Genomic DNA, 17,918 nt, shown 5'->3' with positions numbered 1-17,918 from the left:
CCATATCCCTTATGGATGTCGAGATAATGCAATTGTAAGATTTTACCCCTTAATGACCTTTGACCCCAATTCTTTGTACAACTTTTAGACACTGGCTAAAGGCGATGCAGGTATGCAAGTGACGTCATTGTATTATGTAATTTGTGGAAGAAGAAGCATTTTTAGTGAAAATCACATTTTGGCCATAATGACCTTTGGATGACCTTTGACCTCGAGTTGGTCATGTAACATTTGTGCCCCTACCCAATGGTCCTTGTGACCAAATATGGTTACATTGGCCTAAAGCATATGGCTACAATGGCTCGTTAAATGTTTGACAGAACCCAGCAAACATTATAATATTGGCCCAGTAATGGCTTAAACCGGTCTACTTCTGGCAATACCGGACACGGCTGACGGTATAACGCCAGTACAAATCCGATACTGGTCAATGTTTGGCCGCCGTTTTCTTACCAGGATAAGCTGTGCCGTACTTGGTCCATTATTGGGCCAATTGAAGACTACCCGAATATGGCATCGAGCCGGCACATACATACTGGTCCAGTTGCGGCAGACACTTGTAGGCCGGGCTTGTAGGCCCCGAGTGCCGGCCCTGTATTGGCCCAATGTTGCATTAATGTGGGCGTGGTTTTGAAACCCTGACATTTTCTACTATCAAAATACAATATTTGATCAGTATCATCTTCATTTCGAAGGGCCACATGTTATTATTATTATAAAGAAGAGGCAGTGAGTTTGCGTTTGTTCCGAATATTTCATTTACAGCCTTGTAAAAAATCTACGTGAGCAAGGCATAATTTTTTATCTGATGACACCATAGAATATATATTTCATTTACCAATGGCTCAATTTTGTGAGCTTGGTTTGTTATCGACCTTTAATACTTTGCACATCAGTTAACACAAATTCAATTGTGCTGAGTGCAAGTAACCTGTAGGTCTCCTTTATAAAGAAGGAGGTCTGGTTCAACAGGTGAAACTGACCAATAATGCCTGAACCAACCGGATAATCGAGGAATGAATAGAAGAATATTCCACAGCTAGACGTGGACCAAAATGAAATAAAATAAAAGTACCAAAATTGGACCATTACCGTTTGCTTACGGTTGCATAATGGGAATATATTGGCAATATTATATTGGCCCAGTACAGTATTGAATAAATTGGACCTCTACTGGGCCAATTTCAACCCATTTTGGCCCAGTGCTGGCAATATCTATTGGGCCAGTCGAATGCCCGTGTGCACGACCGTGTCGGACCAATACAGGCTGCCATTCTTGGTCCTTTATAGCAGCTTTTATAGAGCCAGTATCGGGCCGATTGTATAATGTTTGCTGGGAAGAAAGAAAGAAAGAAAGAAAGAAAGAAAGAAAGAAGAACTGACCAAAAACAGAACACTCGCAAATTGGAAATTTGCGATTGTAAATAGAAAAAACACTACTGCGGTCTAAATCTGACTGAGCGGGCGGTGGAGGACAAACAAACAACTTGGGGGGGTAAAATATATGTCCACATCTATACTGCTGATCGATTGTGATCGATGTTCACATCTGGGGCACATCTGCTGCTGATATTGATCAGGTCACTAACATGACAAATGATGACATAGCCTATGATGGGTTTTCAAACGGCTCGCATATGGTAAAATTTGCGATTGAAACTTTGAAAGGCTAAAATTGGCGTGGAAAATTGGCTAAAATCATTAACAGTAGGCTAGGTTTTGCGTGATTTTGCAGATTTGGCTGGGCGGCTGGCGCCCATCGCCTCCAGTGACCCCCTCCCCCTCCCCTGGATCGATGCCGTCAATATCCCACAATGCATTGAGAAATCATCATCCAAAATGGCGTCCAACTTGTTCGACGAAGATGTTGTTCGCCGAACGCATCGTGGAGCATTTCAATTTGGGCTTGTTCTCACTAATTATGAAGGATACAGTAGTCTAGAAGATTCTGATGATGAAGAAGACATGATCAAGAAAGGCCATGTTCGTGTGGCTTGGTACCCGAAAGGACGAGAGGAGGTGGTGCCAGAGAACAAGGTCCGTATTTTGCAAACTTTGAATTTTGATTTTAAGCTTACCCATGTATCTTGTATCATGTATGTACCGTCATTATGCGTCGGAAATACAACCAATCATGCAATACAAGATACAACAGAACATGCTTTTCCATACAGTGAACAATAACAAGAAATGGAATCCACTGTTAACATATATCTGCACAAGCGACTGATAGCCTATCTTTAGTATTGATGCTTTCAGGCTTTATTATAATATAAAGCAAGAAATGGAAATTGCCCCAAAGATTTTAATCGTGAAATTGATCGCCACATCTTATGGATTCACATTATCCTCCGGCGGAAATGTCAAACTGTCAATTACAATGTCTACTAGTGGACTGGTTTTGAAATCCACTCTCATCAAACTAATCAAAACTTAGTCCGAATAATCAGACCCAGAACAAAATATTAATTTCTGACATGATCCTGTACTGGGTCTGAACTGTTTCCATATGAAATCTTGATCATTGATGGCAAATTGGACAATAGAAGCACATGGTTCTACGTGACAGCTTTTTAATCCCTATTCATGTTACGTGAATCATGCTATTGTGGACCATCCTTCTGATACTTCAGTGTTTGGACAAGCGGAACGGTCTTTTGACTACCTCTCTGTTTGTAAACAAACCAGGAGGTCAAAATCGTCCTCCTCGCCGAATACGAAAGTCAGCGTAATAGTACGGCACTAATCAAAACTGTAAACTACAATTTTATCGAAAAAATCAAAAGTAGTGTTGGCCGATCCAACCCAAGATCGGATCTGCCGATCTCCGATCTGAAAATTAGCAGATCGGGCCGATCCGATCCCGATTCAGATTCCTTAAATGTTATTTTACAACCAGTACAAGTTCATTCAAGTCGGGCCCCAGTAATGTTAACAGTCAAAGCTTAATTCCCCAAACCTGTAACTATGTAATATGATGACCGTTTTTAGAGGTTTTTCATGTCAATATCAACCCAAATAAAATACCATTTTACACCCAAAGTCCCAGCGTTACTCACTCAGTGCCTCCGATTGTCGGAAGTTTAATCATTAATCCATTTCTCTTGATTGTTTTATTCTTCTTTCTTCTCCGCGAATCAACTTTGATTTGCGTGTGTACCAAGTTAGGCGAATCACTGCGCGAATTGATTCGATGACGCTGCAGCTAAATCAGCTCCATCGATATTATAATAATTTATGCATATGACGTATTGGGGAATACCGCGGAATTCCCATCCTGATTGGTTGTGCAGAGTTGTTTACAGAAAGAATTCATGTGTTCGGAGATTAAGAGATGAAATCGTCCGTGTGAGGCCGAGGAATAGCGCGAATGTGCGCGATTCTAAAAATAACATGCCCTCAAATTCACCTGGGAAACTCGACATTGAAGGGCGCACGTGTCGAGTGTTAAAGTGTTTACAAATTTTTCCCAGGGACGCACTGTAAAGTCGGGAGTGTTGTCACTGAGTGGATAATATTATAAAATACAGTATGAAACGACATGATTCTTGCGGTACCGTAACAACGTTTTTTGGAAATATATTGGCATTAAATAGTAGTAATGTTACATAAGAAAGTAATGGTAAGCTTAAAGAATTGTTGTGTACTTTTATTACTGTCAAGTTCAGAGATCGGTAAGCTAGATCGGCAGCTGATAGCTCATCTGCCGATTCAGATTCAAGGCCGATGCAGTCCATATCGGCACCGATCTCCGATTCACAGATCGGGATCGGCCAACACTAATCAAAAGAAGAAATACTACTTAGTTTCAATGATGCTTACCGATCGAGTCGCCTTGATGGTGTATTTCCGATCATTTTGCAACGTGGTTGAAAAATATTTCCAAGACGCGAGTATCGCCATTAAGCATGGCCCGGTAACCTGGATAAAATTTAACGCAATCGATCGTCCAATCCTAGTTCACCTGAGTGATCACGTGGTTTGCCGAATGAAACCGAATGAACGGTATCGGTGTCGGAACAAGGATTGTTACTTGTAAACAAATCGTTTCGCCGGCACGTTTCAAGAAATTAAATTTACGATCTTTTGATAATTAGTTAGGGATTGTTTAACCTCTGGCATGAGAGATTGAGAATGTGGGTTAAAGATAAGCCACTCTGACTCTGTGTTCTCATTTTGCAACCAAAATAGGCTTCTCATAAAGCTTAAATTTGCGGGACATTATGCTGGCCATCCATGTATTTGAAACATGGCGGATATACCAAGCACCCTCACTACGTTCGGGTCTGTGATGGTGCTCGACCAGGCATATACTGTCATCAGCATGAATCCGTCATGACCGATGCGTGGTCGTAGTGCGTGTGATTACTTACCATATTGCATTGGCCTTGCATTTTGCATGATTGCAAGGATTGTTTATTCTCTATGTTCATGTGTTGTATCATGTCATAGTAACGTCCCAGCTGGTTATACCTTAATTTGGTTATACCTTAATTTGTGTACCCTGTCGGGTACAAATCCCCCGCAACACAACAAGTTTAACAAGCTATAGCCAAAATATTAAATTTAAAAGAAAGAACGAACGAACGAAAGAGAGAAAGAAACGGCCACATACATGCGTGCAAAAGTGGAACAAATTCGCACAAAGACCGCAAAAATGGCACTTTTTAGTATGGCCAAATATGAGGTTAGTCAGAAACCCACATGTACATATGTATACACGTACAGGAAAGAAAGAAAGAAAGAAAGAAAGAAAGAAAGAAAGAAAGAAAGAAAGAAAGAAAGAAAGAAAGAAAGAAAGAAAGAAAGAAAGAAAGAAAGAAAGAAAGAAAGAAAGAAAGAAAGAAAGAAAGAAAGAAAGAAAGAAAGAAAGAAAGAAAGAAAGAAAGAAAGAAAGAAAGAAAGAAAGAAAGAAAGACAAAGAAAAACAGAAAGACAAAGAAAGAAAGACAGACAGAAAGAAAGACAACGAAAGACAAAGACAGAAAGAAAGACAAAGAAAGAAAGACAACGACAGAAAGAAAGACAGAAAGAAAGAAAGACAAAGAAAGAGAAAGAAAGAAAGGAAAAAAAAAAAAAAAGAAAGAAAGAAAGAAAGAAAGAAAGAAAGCAAGAAAGAGAAAGGGTGAGAGAATCGAAAAGAAAGAATGGGAAAGACAAAAAAAGACAGACAGAAAGAAACAAAGAAAGAGCTAGAGAGAGAGAGACAGAGAGAAAGAAAGAAAGGGAACAAGCAAGAAAATAAAAAGGAGAGAAATGGACCGAAATAACGGGAAAGCAGTGGTGTGCGCAAAAAGGGAGGTGTGGCAGGCGGGCAATTCCCCTCCCCCCACTTTTGTTGGTCATTCGGGGGATTCGCGGGGAAAAATTGCCCCTTCACACTCCTAATCAGACTCCATGCGGGGGAACTGAACAACCTCCCCCCTTTCAATGTGCTGCGCACGCCACTACGGGAAAGCAAGACATGGAAAGAGATAGAGAGAGAAACTGAAAGAAAAAAGGAAAGACAAAGAAAAAATAAGTCAAAAGGGTGTTTGGTACACAAATTACGCAAAAGATTATGCTAAAGGAAATCGTTTGCAAAATAGAGGCAACAAATTGTACCACATCACTGACCGAGTAGGCCCTAATAATTGAGCTGTTCCCGCTAGTAGTCTATAAAATGCAAACTTGTATGTACAAAACTACCCATTTTCATATATTCACTGCAGCATAGCAGGAAATTGGTTTTTTTTGCAATTTCGGGTACCCGGTTACCCGCCCGAAAAATCTGCCGGGTACCCGGGCACAAAATTAACCGAAAATCACACCCCTACTCTCAGTCGGGGGGTGATGATCCATCATTTGCACTTCCCACAAAAACACAATTTGCTTTTACTTTGGTAATTTATATTGGAAGTTGATTTCCGTTATAAAAAAAAATCAAACGTTTGGAATTGTTTCATCAAGAGGTATTCATTTTATGTTTTGTGATTTTTCCACATTGAGTGTGATCAGTACATGTAAGCGCCCCCTTTGTGTCAGAGGGCACTCTGACACTAACCAATTCTTTCTTCTTGTTCACAAATATTTTAGTACAACACAGTTTCCATTTATATTAATGTTAATGTTAAATAAATTTCTTAAAGCATCAGTTACAAATCATTTACCTTCAATATTTTTGTTCTTAATGCAGGTTTCCATTTATGATCGCTCTGTGATGCCAGGTGATGCAGTCCGTCGAATGGCCACAGTACCGGTGGCGACACGCAGAGAGGGATCGTCCGTTCAGTCAATGTTGCTTGCCATGTGCAATGTATACGTACCAAACAAATGATATATGACATACCCAGCCGAGATCTTACTCAGCTATTAGTAAGTACACAAACTATATAAATGTTATCAGTCGTGCGGTGAAATCCGGACATGGCACGCAAATTATACAAGCTGCGGCTTCCTCAGTATGAAAGGCAACATCATCAGATGATTGGCGCCTCTGTAGCGGATTAATACATTGATCAGCGCTTAAGGGATCTGGAATGAGCATTTCGACAGTATTTTTTGTGGGACATGAGAGCACATCAGACATATCGAATTGAATTCTGAATACGAAGAATGTCTTTCTGATATCAAATAATTTTCATTTTTTGAAAATCACGATAATACAAATTTTATGACAAATTATTAAAATTTGATATTTTTCACATTTTTGATATATAACAGTCCTCGTTGTAAATTTTATAATATGATATATTCTTAAAGTGTATGCAGCTGGGAGGAAAAGCCGGCGATCAATTGAAAATTTTGACCTTTCATATTGAAGTTATGGATTTTTTCCCCAAAAAGACCTAATTTATTTTGGTGTTTTGGGGAAAAAATCCATATCTTCGATACGAAAGGACAAAATTTTCAATTGATCGTCAGCTTTTCATCCCATCTACATACACTTTAATTATAAATCATGAGATTTATAAAGTTTACTTCGAGTACTGTTAAATATAAAAAATATCAATTTTTAATCATTTGCCATAAAATGTGTATTACATTGCAAATTTCACAAAATCAAAATTATTTGATATCAGAAGGACATTCTTCAGTAATCAGAATGCAATTCGATATGTCTGATGTGCTCTAATGTCCCACAATAAATACTGTCCAAACGCTCATACCCCTTCCCTTAATTGGCGTGCCTTATAACATCGCTGATTAATATCAAAATAGTTTATTTTGAAAATTGTCTTGTGACATCTCGCCAGAAGCATCAGAAATTATTAATTCAGTTTTTCATTATTTTCCTTCAAATCCTAACTTTTCCTGCCTATTGAGAGCTGATCAACTACTATAATCTTATTGTTACTAAATATGGAAATTCATAACCAATCAATTATTGTTATTTCGAGCTTGTCACCAGACAGTTTGTTTAGTGATGAAGGAGCACAAGGCAGCTGGGACTGAGACTACATGTAGTACATGTATGGGTGCTACAAGTTATTTCTTATTAGCCAAAATTGTTCATTTATCAAACAATAGGGCCTAAATATCTTGGCTTGTGAGTGTGAGTATGAAAAGAATTGAATTAAGTGTGAAAATAGGCTAGCTCTGAGCCTGTTCATCATAGATTACGAAAAAGATGAAAATGGGTTCGTCATAATTAATTATGATATGGAGATATCTCACCACAACTGATTGAAATGAAATGGGAAACTGAATAGAGCTTCATTTTTGACCTCATGCTTTTGAATGCTTCATTCCATTATAGGTATTCCAACCCGGTGGCCATTGTGTTCTAGGATCATGGATTGGTGTCGTTAGGAATGTCTTTGTGCGAGTGATTGTCAGACTCAAGAATGGCTCAAGGTATGTACACCTATTGCTGTTATCATTGACTTACTTTTATAGCAGAAAAAAAACGTCCTTTAAGGAGGCACACAGGATCACTAATTATCCATTATCATTCACCTCATAACTCGAAAACTATTTATGTAAAGTATATAAAAGTATACATTTTTTTAATGGAAATGAGCTCATAAATCCATTTAAAATGTCAGTTTTGGGTCAAAAAGTACAATTTTCGAGAAAATCCCAAAAAACGGCTTTTTTGACCAAAAATTTTTGGTCCGCCATAAAAAAATTATTTGAAAATCAAAAACTGTAAAACATGAATTTTATTAATTGAGACAAATAAATCTAGAAAGCGTTTTTTTATTTTTTCGAAATTTTGCTTAGTTTTTAAAATATAGGCAAAAAATCAGTAAAAACGTGTGACTCGTGTTCAAATTTTTGAGTCATGGGTGATAAAAAAAGTTCTAGGCCCTAATTTAAAAAAATGAAAAAAAACTATCTAGATTTTGGCCATATCTAAACGTTTGACTTAAAAACTTACCTCAGTGATGCTTCATTTAGACGCTATGGCGGACCAAAAATGGTTAAAAGTGGTCAAAAGTGAACTTGCAAAATCGCGATTTAGAAAAAATACAGCGGATTTTAGGTCCATTTTTGAAGATTATTCCATGAATGTATAATCCGGTGACTTGTGACGTTTTGTCAAGTTAGACAATGAGAAGGGGCGTCCAACTGCAGCAGATTGGCATTTTTGGTGATTTAGAAGGTAAAATATACAATATGAAAAAATTATCCGTGCACATTCGGCATATGTTTATCCACATGGTTTAGCCATTTTATTTACTGCAGTCTTGTTTCCATGGTGCAGCAGTGCTTCCGGCAAGGCCGCAGCGTCGCGTCGGCGTTTGAGGAGCGACAGGGCGCCATGGACAGACTGACAGGTTACGCTGAATAAGTTGCACAGTGCATGGTCGTGTTGCCGCCGAATCGAAACCATAATTATTTAAGTACAATTTTGTCCTGTTCCGTATAAAAAAGATCATGCTCTGTATTAAAATTTGCGGACATCAGAACATTAAAATTAGGATAGAATAACTGACAAGCAATTATTTTAGCAGATAATCAGGAAGTTTTATGAAATGAAGAATAAATTGAGACATAATCATGATAATTGCGATTTCTGTTTTGTACTAATTTTCATAATTTTGCTTTAAAAATGCAATTTAAGTTTTTAATTCATCGTTTTTGGTGATTTTCTTTCTTTCTTTCTTTTTTTTTTTTTTTTTTTGGTTTTGACAAATATTGCATTTTTATGTTCATTGTCCTTTTCTGAACCGCAAACATGATGTTGTTACTACTCGTTGCTTTTTCTTTTTAGTTGGTGCTTGAGAGGCACCACAGCGGCCCGTCCGCGCCAAAGATAGGCATTTTAACGCCCGTTATAGCTAGGCCTACACCACAGGAATCCCAAGTAACATTTTAAAAGATTCTGATGATGTGTCGCATTACTCAATATTCCGTTTTTGTTATTGTAATAGTTTGTTGTTATCATATTGTATTCTAAACTTTTTTACGGAATATCAAACACGTACAAAAGTCATAGGCCTATTATAGGCCTAAAGCCACAATAAAGTTGTAAAATATTTTGTACCGCATAAAAAGTGAATAATAATACAACAAAAAAAAATCAAAAAAGTGTGTGTCTGTTGTTGTTTTCAATCAAATAAACGTGTAAAAAGTGGGGTAAAAGTTGTAATATGTCTTGAATAAACTTCTTGTAAAACGGACAAAAAGTAGCCTATATAGGCTATAATTATGTTAAACGGGCAAAACACGGAGAGGTCACAAGAAAACTGAAAAACACGGAAATTGACATAAAGCCTAACAAAACCGAGTTTCAAAAGTAGAAAACGGAACACTTATGGCTTTAAATTAGATTGTGGTTTTACGACCCTGTATGATTATGCAGTAGGCCTACTACCGTAGGCCTATATAGGCTAGGCATCATGCTATAAAGAGCGTTTTAAAACACTGCATGAAAACATTCACGAAAAATGCTATAAAGCAGTTTACCTTTTAAAGTATGCAGAAAACATTATAAACGTGAAAGTTGAAAGCCAGACAAACATTGCAAATAAAAAGGCATTCAGCCAAAACATTCGCAAAAAAGTGTTGTAAAACCAAAAGCTTTTATCGCAATCATGGCATATGGTAGACCTAATAGGCCTACTAATGGAAATGTAGTTAAAATGGGTTATGAAAAAAAAGCACGAATTTGCGTTTTTAATTATATTTCTTGTTTGAAATTATTATTTAGCATTAAAACATTCACGAAAATGCTTTCATAAACGTTAGTGCTCGCTATGCCAATTTCAAATATCGACATTTTTGACAGAGTTGTAGGCCTATGCCTAGATGGTCGATATGATGTATTGAAATGTCAACGTTTTGACATTGCGTTAACGGTCAATCAGGAGTAGAGAACGTTTGAAAACGAATCTTTAATCCGTGTTTTGAAACATTATTCAGGGCCTTAGGTATCTAATATAGGCCTACCGGTAGTAACTGCTTGCCTATTTTTTGTGGTCTTCAAAATTAAGACACGACCAAGCAGAGGCCCCTAACCAAGGCTGGGACTGCATAAAATATAATAGGCCTATATTCTTGTTCAACTACACCAACTTGGTAAATCAAATAATAACAATGAAATTAATGAATGAACGAATGAATGAAATAAAACAAATTTTTAAACATAAAATAATAAGCCCAATGATGTATTATACGGGCTAAGTCTAGCATACTAGCAAAATATTTAGGGCCTACGTTTTCCATCGTATCTACTATAGATTGCGTCATAATTACAGGGCTTCTTACGGGTAACTACTTCTTACAGATAAATTTCATCTTTTCAAGCTCAGAATGAAACTTGAAAAACAAAACAAAAACAAACAAAAAATTCACTATTATGTTCATAATTATAAAAAAACCCTATAATTTATACCACTATATCAGCACTTTTTTGGCGAAATTTATCGAGTAGGCCTACTGATTCTGGGACGGGGACGGTGGTGGTCTGTCGGCCCGCAGTTTCTCAATGCAATGGTGCAAGCTTTACCTACCTTGGAAGAGATCAATACGATAAAATACGGTAGTGATCGCGATTAGCGATTCCAGCGCCTCAATCAGCAATCACCTCCTCCATCCAGTTTACCATGTGTGCGTGTCTTTGCTAGCTGTATCGCCAGCAGCAATGCTGCGTTACGAGAACGCCGATCTATTATGGAAAACAATGATTTATTTGCTTTGGCATTTTGACTAATTTTTAATGAAAAAGGGTCTTTAAAATAGCTTTTCTTATGGTTCAAATTTTAAGATTTCTTTAAAATCTATTAATGACAAGATAAAATACGGTTTAAAGATGACATTAGTGATGAAAACTCAATTTTGGCCATGTAACACTTCAGTGATCCTGTGTGCATCCTTAAGGGGTTGGTCACCCACCTTTGTACAGTATTTTTTGTGGGGCTTGAGAGCACATCAGACATATCGAATTACATTCTGAATACAAAGAATGTCCTTCTCATATAAAACAATTTTGATTTTTTTGTTGAAATTTGCAAAATAGAACAAATTTTATGGCAAATTATTAAAAATTGATATTTTTGATATTTAACAGTCCTCAAAGTAAAATTTATAAATCTAATGATATATACTTAAAGTGTATGTAGCTGGGAGGAAAAGCCAACAATCATTTTAAAATGTTGACTTTTCGTATTAAAGATAAACATTGTTTTTCCCCAAAAGACCTAGATATGCCTATTGCAGCTATTACAGAGAATAATGCACTTACCCGTCATCATTATGATTTTTGTTTGTTTTTCCTTATTTTCAGATGTGCCTTGTCAGATGAAGGTGCCAGCAGACTGACTGATGTCCATGATAACAGTGAAGAGGTATACTAACTTGTAAAAATCATGATGCTGGCTGCGATGGATGCTGGTTAGGGAGAAAAAGAATTCTTGTTGTTTAAGAGAGCTTTGAGAACTTTTTAATGATATATCACTTTATGTATGCGAAAGCAAACCAAAATTGAGCATGCAAATAAATGTGAATTTGTTGTAGAAAATTGATTTGCATGGAAAGGGACAAAGTTCACAGCCCTTCATAAGATTTAAAGCTAAGACAAAATATCTGTATACAACCCAACCAAAAAAAGTCTAAAATTGATTGACAGCATCTGCAGATTAAATTCAGATTTCTACTCTCCACCATGATGCATAATTTAGAATAAATTTGAACCATGAGAGTACTAGTCCTTCAAAGAGGTGTCTGAGAACTTTGCATAGACATAGACATGCACTATGGCCACATGCATGGAGTATGTGAACCAATTCAAATATTTAATATACAGCAGTATTTTTCACTTTAAGGGCTTGGATAGCAATGTTTGCACAGTATTTTTTCTGGGACAATGGGGGACAATGTGCAAACGACAATATCCAAGCCCTTAAAGCACTATATATAAATTTGTTATTTTGTTGCTTATTTTTAAGAATTCCTTCTCACTCTTCATCCTTCAGGATTCCGTGTTCAGTTATCAGGATGGCTTCTACCCGGGACAGGTCTTACGTGGTCCTGCGTGCGCTTTTAAGAATGCCAGCTGGCTGAGTGGTACGCAACCCATTCTGAGTAGCAGAGCATACTTCAAAGTCACAGTGGAAGAGGTGAGAAGATTCATTGCCTTACAGGTGGTTTCAAAACCCTCAGGGTCAGAATTTTGTTTTACAGTGCTTGAATTAATCTCAATTCTTGCAGAATAAACATGCGTGAATCATTTGATTCTTTCAAATCAACTTCTGTGTAAACTTCAAAAGTTTGCGAGAATCAACTTTGATTCACACAAATCTGTTTTGCGAGAATCGATTCTCGGATTCTCGCTGAAATTCGGACCCTGGGTAACCCTTACGCTTGCACCCTGGCAGAAAACATTGGTTAATTAACCACATGCATTGTTTTGAATAATAGGAACCAGGTACAACTACCAGTTCTTCCAGGGTGGCAGCGGTCAACCAGCAGTTGGGTTTTGAAGTCAACCCTTAGTGCTAATGTTCCATTGTAACGATTATCCTGTGAAAGACAGTCGTACTAATAATGTTTAGGCTGCTTTAGTAAATGGGATTTTTTCATGGTGCTTTGTTCTATATTTATACATTTGTTTATTTTTTAAACTTGTCATTATTATAAGCTAACTTCGACCTTAATTACATGATGTCCAGTTACATTGACCCTACCAGACAAGGACTGAATCAATAAATTGCACCTGAGACACAAAGTCACACTTTGCTTTCAGCCCTTTGCTGATGCTCAATTTGCTCACAGAAAGGAGGGCTCACATCTCTTTGTGAAAGTGTTTGGGTCAGTTCTGATTTTCTCTTTCGCAATGCCTGTCATGTAATTCCTCTGGATAAGGAACTTACTGCTAATTGTCTTGTTGTAACCCTTACAAAACTCAAGGAGCTGATTCTGGTTGCGATGGTCATCTGCGGAATGTCAAGGGTGTGCACTCTTGAAGCTGCAAAGTCCCTGTGTTATTGTTAAATGGTTTATAGAATGATGTGTGGCCGTAGTGGTCAGCGACAACCTGTAAAGTGTGCTGAGGCTTGTGGATCAATGTCTATGCGTTGTGGCTGTGTGTAGCGCACTATAAATCACTGCGCTTTTTTTCTCAAGCAAATGATACATTGTACATTGTAAGTTCACATCTTCCTGCAAATTAGTAAGGCTCTGCATACACTTCATTCATAAGAATGCAATCGTTTCTTTCTTCTTCAGGTCAATGTCGTTGGTTTAGACGTACACTGGCAAACTAGAGGATTATGTAAAGGTATGAGTGATATGGATGGCAAGATTAAAGATGAAGACATGCAGCCACCAGCAAGGAAAGTACCTGAAGGAAGTCTACCACAGTAAGTATGGGTTTATGTGGTCAATAGTAAATTGACAAACTAGAGGATTATGTAAAGTTATGAGTGATATGGATGGCAAGATTAAAGATGAAGACATGCAGCCACCTGCAAGGAAAGTACCTGAAGGAACTCTACCACAGTAAGTATGAGTTTATGTGGTCAATAGACAATTGACAAACTAGAGGATTATGTAAGGGTATGAGTGATATGGATGGCAAGATTAAAGATGAAGACATGCAGCCACCAGCAAGGAAAGTACCGGAAGGAAGTCTACCACAGTAAGTATGAGTTTATGTGGTCAATAGACAATTGACAAACTAGAGGATTATGTAAGGGTATGAGTGATATGGATGGCAAATTTAAAAATGAAGACATGTAGCCACCTGCAAGGAAAGTACCGGAAGGAAGTCTACCACAGTAAGTATGAGTTTATGTGGTCAATAGACAATTGACAAACTAGAGGATTATGTAAGGGTATGAGTGATATGGATGGCAAGATTAAAGATGAAGACATGCAGCCACCAGCAAGGAAAGTACCGGAAGGAAGTCTACCACAGTAAGTATGAGTTTATGTGGTCAATAAACAATTGACAAACTAGAGGATTATGTAAGGGTATGAGTGATATGGATGGCAAGATTAAAGATGAAGACATGTAGCCACCAGCAAGGAAAGTACCGGAAGGAAGTCTGCCACAGTAAGTATGAGTTTATGTGGTCAATAGACAATTGACAAACTAGAGGATTATGTAAGGGTATGAGTGATATGGATGGCAAGATTAAAGATGAAGACATGTAGCCACCAGCAAGGAAAGTACCTGAAGGAAGTCTGCCACAGTAAGTATGAGTTTATGTGGTCAATAGACAACTGGCAAACTAGAGGATTATGTAAGGGTATGAGTGATATGGATGGCAAGATTAAAGATGAAGACATGCAGCCACCTGCAAGGAAAGTACCGGAAGGAAGTCTACCACAGTAAGTATGAGTTTATGTGGTCAATAGACAATTGACAAACTAGAGGATTATGTAAGGGTATGAGTGATATGGATGGCAAGATTAAAGATGAAGACATGCAGCCACCTGCAAGGAAAGTACCGGAAGGAAGTCTACCACAGTAAGTATGGGTTTTTGTGGTCAATAAACAATTGACAAACTAGAGGATTATGTAAGGGTATGAGTGATATGGATGGCAAGATTAAAGATGAAGACATGCAGCCACCTGCAAGGAAAGTACCTGAAGGAAGTCTACCACAGTAAGTATGAGTTTATGTGGTCAATAGACAATTGACAAACTAGAGGATTATGTAAGGGTATGAGTGATATGGATGGCAAGATTAAAGATGAAGACATGCAGCCACCAGCAAGGAAAGTACCGGAAGGAAGTCTGCCACAGTAAGTATGAGTTTATGTGGTCAATAGACAATTGACAAACTAGAGGATTATGTAAGGGTATGAGTGATATGGATGGCAAGATTAAAGATGAAGACATGCAGCCACCTGCAAGGAAAGTACCTGAAGGAAGTCTACCACAGTAAGTATGAGTTTATGTGGTCAATAGACAATTGACAAACTAGAGGATTATGTAAGGGTATGAGTGATATGGATGGCAAGATTAAAGATGAAGACATGTAGCCACCTGCAAGGAAAGTACCGGAAGGAAGTCTACCACAGTAAGTATGGGTTTATGTGGTCAATAGACAATTGACAAACTAGAGGATTATGTAAAGGTATGAGTGATATGGATGGCAAGATTAAAGATGAAGACATGTAGCCACCAGCAAGGAAAGTACCTGAAGGAAGTCTGCCACAGTAAGTATGAGTTTATGTGGTCAATAGACAATTGACAAACTAGAGGATTATGTAAGGGTATGAGTGATATGGATGGCAAGATTAAAAATGAAGACATGCAGCCACCTGCAAGGAAAGTACCGGAAGGAAGTCTACCACAGTAAGTATGGGTTTATGTGGTCAATAGACAATTGACAAACTAGAGGATTATGCAAGGGTATGAGTGATATGGATGGCAAGATTAAAGATGAAGACATGCAGCCACCTGCAAGGAAAGTACCGGAAGGAAGTCTACCACAGTAAGTATGGGTTTATGTGGTCAATAGACAATTGACAAACTAGAGGATTATGTAAGGGTATGAGTGATATGGATGGCAAGATTAAAGATGAAGACATGTAGCCACCAGCAAGGAAAGTACCGGAAGGAAGTCTACCACAGTAAGTATGGGTTTATGTGGTCAATAGACAATTGACAAACTAGAGGATTATGTAAGGGTATGAGTGATATGGATGGCAAGATTAAAGATGAAGACATGTAGCCACCAGCAAGGAAAGTACCTGAAGGAAGTCTACCACAGTAAGTATGAGTTTATGTGGTCAATAAACAATTGACAAACTAGAGGATTATGTAAAGGTATGAGTGATATGGATGGCAAGATTAAAGATGAAGACATGCAGCCACCAGCAAGGAAAGTACCTGAAGGAAGTCTACCACAGTAAGTATGAGTTTATGTGGTCAATAGACAATTGACAAACTAGAGGATTATGTAAAGGTATGAGTGATATGGATGGCAAGATTAAAGATGAAGACATGCAGCCACCTGCAAGGAAAGTACCGGAAGGAAGTCTACCACAGTAAGTATGAGTTTATGTGGTCAATAGACAATTGACAAACTAGAGGATTATGTAAGGGTATGAGTGATATGGATGGCAAGATTAAAGATGAAGACATGCAGCCACCAGCAAGGAAAGTACCTGAAGGAAGTCTACCACAGTAAGTATGAGTTTATGTGGTCAATAGACAATTGACAAACTAGAGGATTATGTAAGGGTATGAGTGATATGGATGGCAAGATTAAAGATGAAGACATGTAGCCACCAGCAAGGAAAGTACCGGAAGGAAGTCTACCACAGTAAGTATGAGTTTATGTGGTCAATAGACAATTGACAAACTAGAGGATTATGTAAGGGTATGAGTGATATGGATGGCAAGATTAAAGATGAAGACATGCAGCCACCAGCAAGGAAAGTACCGGAAGGAAGTCTACCACAGTAAGTATGAGTTTATGTGGTCAATAGACAATTGACAAACTAGAGGATTATGTAAAGGTATGAGTGATATGGATGGCAAGATTAAAGATGAAGACATGCAGCCACCAGCAAGGAAAGTACCTGAAGGAAGTCTGCCACAGTAAGTATGAGTTTATGTGGTCAATAGACAACTGGCAAACTAGAGGATTATGTAAGGGTATGAGTGATATGGATGGCAAGATTAAAGATGAAGACATGCAGCCACCAGCAAGGAAAGTACCTGAAGGAAGTCTGCCACAGTAAGTATGAGTTTATGTGGTCAATAAACAATTGACAAACTAGAGGATTATGTAAGGGTATGAGTGATATGGATGGCAAGATTAAAGATGAAGACATGCAGCCACCTGCAAGGAAAGTACCGGAAGGAAGTCTACCACAGTAAGTATGAGTTTATGTGGTCAATAGACAATTGACAAACTAGAGGATTATGTAAGGGTATGAGTGATATGGATGGCAAGATTAAAGATGAAGACATGCAGCCACCAGCAAGGAAAGTACCTGAAGGAAGTCTACCACAGTAAGTATGAGTTTATGTGGTCAATAGACAATTGACAAACTAGAGGATTATGTAAGGGTATGAGTGATATGGATGGCAAGATTAAAGATGAAGACATGTAGCCACCAGCAAGGAAAGTACCTGAAGGAAGTCTACCACAGTAAGTATGGCTTTATGTGGTCAATAGACAATTGACAAACTAGAGGATTATGTAAGGGTATGAGTGATATGGATGGCAAGATTAAAGATGAAGACATGCAGCCACCTGCAAGGAAAGTACCGGAAGGAAGTCTACCACAGTAAGTATGGGTTTATGTGGTCAATAAACAATTGACAAACTAGAGGATTATGTAAGGGTATGAGTGATATGGATGGCAAGATTAAAGATGAAGACATGTAGCCACCTGCAAGGAAAGTACCTGAAGGAAGTCTACCACAGTAAGTATGAGTTTATGTGGTCAATAGACAATTGACAAACTAGAGGATTATGTAAGGGTATGAGTGATATGGATGGTAAGATTAAAGATGAAGACATGCA

The 17,918-nt window shown here is 38.0% G+C and overlaps 1 protein-coding gene across 1 annotated transcript in view; it reads left to right on the top strand.

The window, feature by feature from the left end:
- Nucleotides 1-1,839: 1,839 nt before the first annotated feature.
- The window catches only part of LOC140163514 (uncharacterized), a 38,158-nt gene continuing 22,079 nt past the window's right edge, over nt 1,840-17,918 (top strand). Inside the window, 17 exon segments of the mRNA XM_072186828.1 lie at nt 1,840-2,037; nt 6,176-6,226; nt 6,229-6,354; nt 7,739-7,836; nt 11,714-11,774; nt 12,402-12,545; nt 13,654-13,787; nt 13,970-14,065; nt 14,248-14,343; nt 14,943-15,038; nt 15,221-15,316; nt 15,777-15,872; nt 16,194-16,289; nt 16,472-16,567; nt 16,889-16,984; nt 17,167-17,262; nt 17,584-17,679. Coding sequence (XP_072042929.1) covers nt 1,840-2,037; nt 6,176-6,226; nt 6,229-6,354; nt 7,739-7,836; nt 11,714-11,774; nt 12,402-12,545; nt 13,654-13,787; nt 13,970-14,065; nt 14,248-14,343; nt 14,943-15,038; nt 15,221-15,316; nt 15,777-15,872; nt 16,194-16,289; nt 16,472-16,567; nt 16,889-16,984; nt 17,167-17,262; nt 17,584-17,679 — 1,772 coding nt within the window.

The sequence above is a fragment of the Amphiura filiformis genome, chromosome 11, assembly GCF_039555335.1.
Source record: "Amphiura filiformis chromosome 11, Afil_fr2py, whole genome shotgun sequence".
Classification (NCBI taxonomy): domain Eukaryota; kingdom Metazoa; phylum Echinodermata; class Ophiuroidea; order Amphilepidida; family Amphiuridae; genus Amphiura; species Amphiura filiformis.
This window is presented reverse-complemented; position numbering and strand designations above follow the sequence as displayed.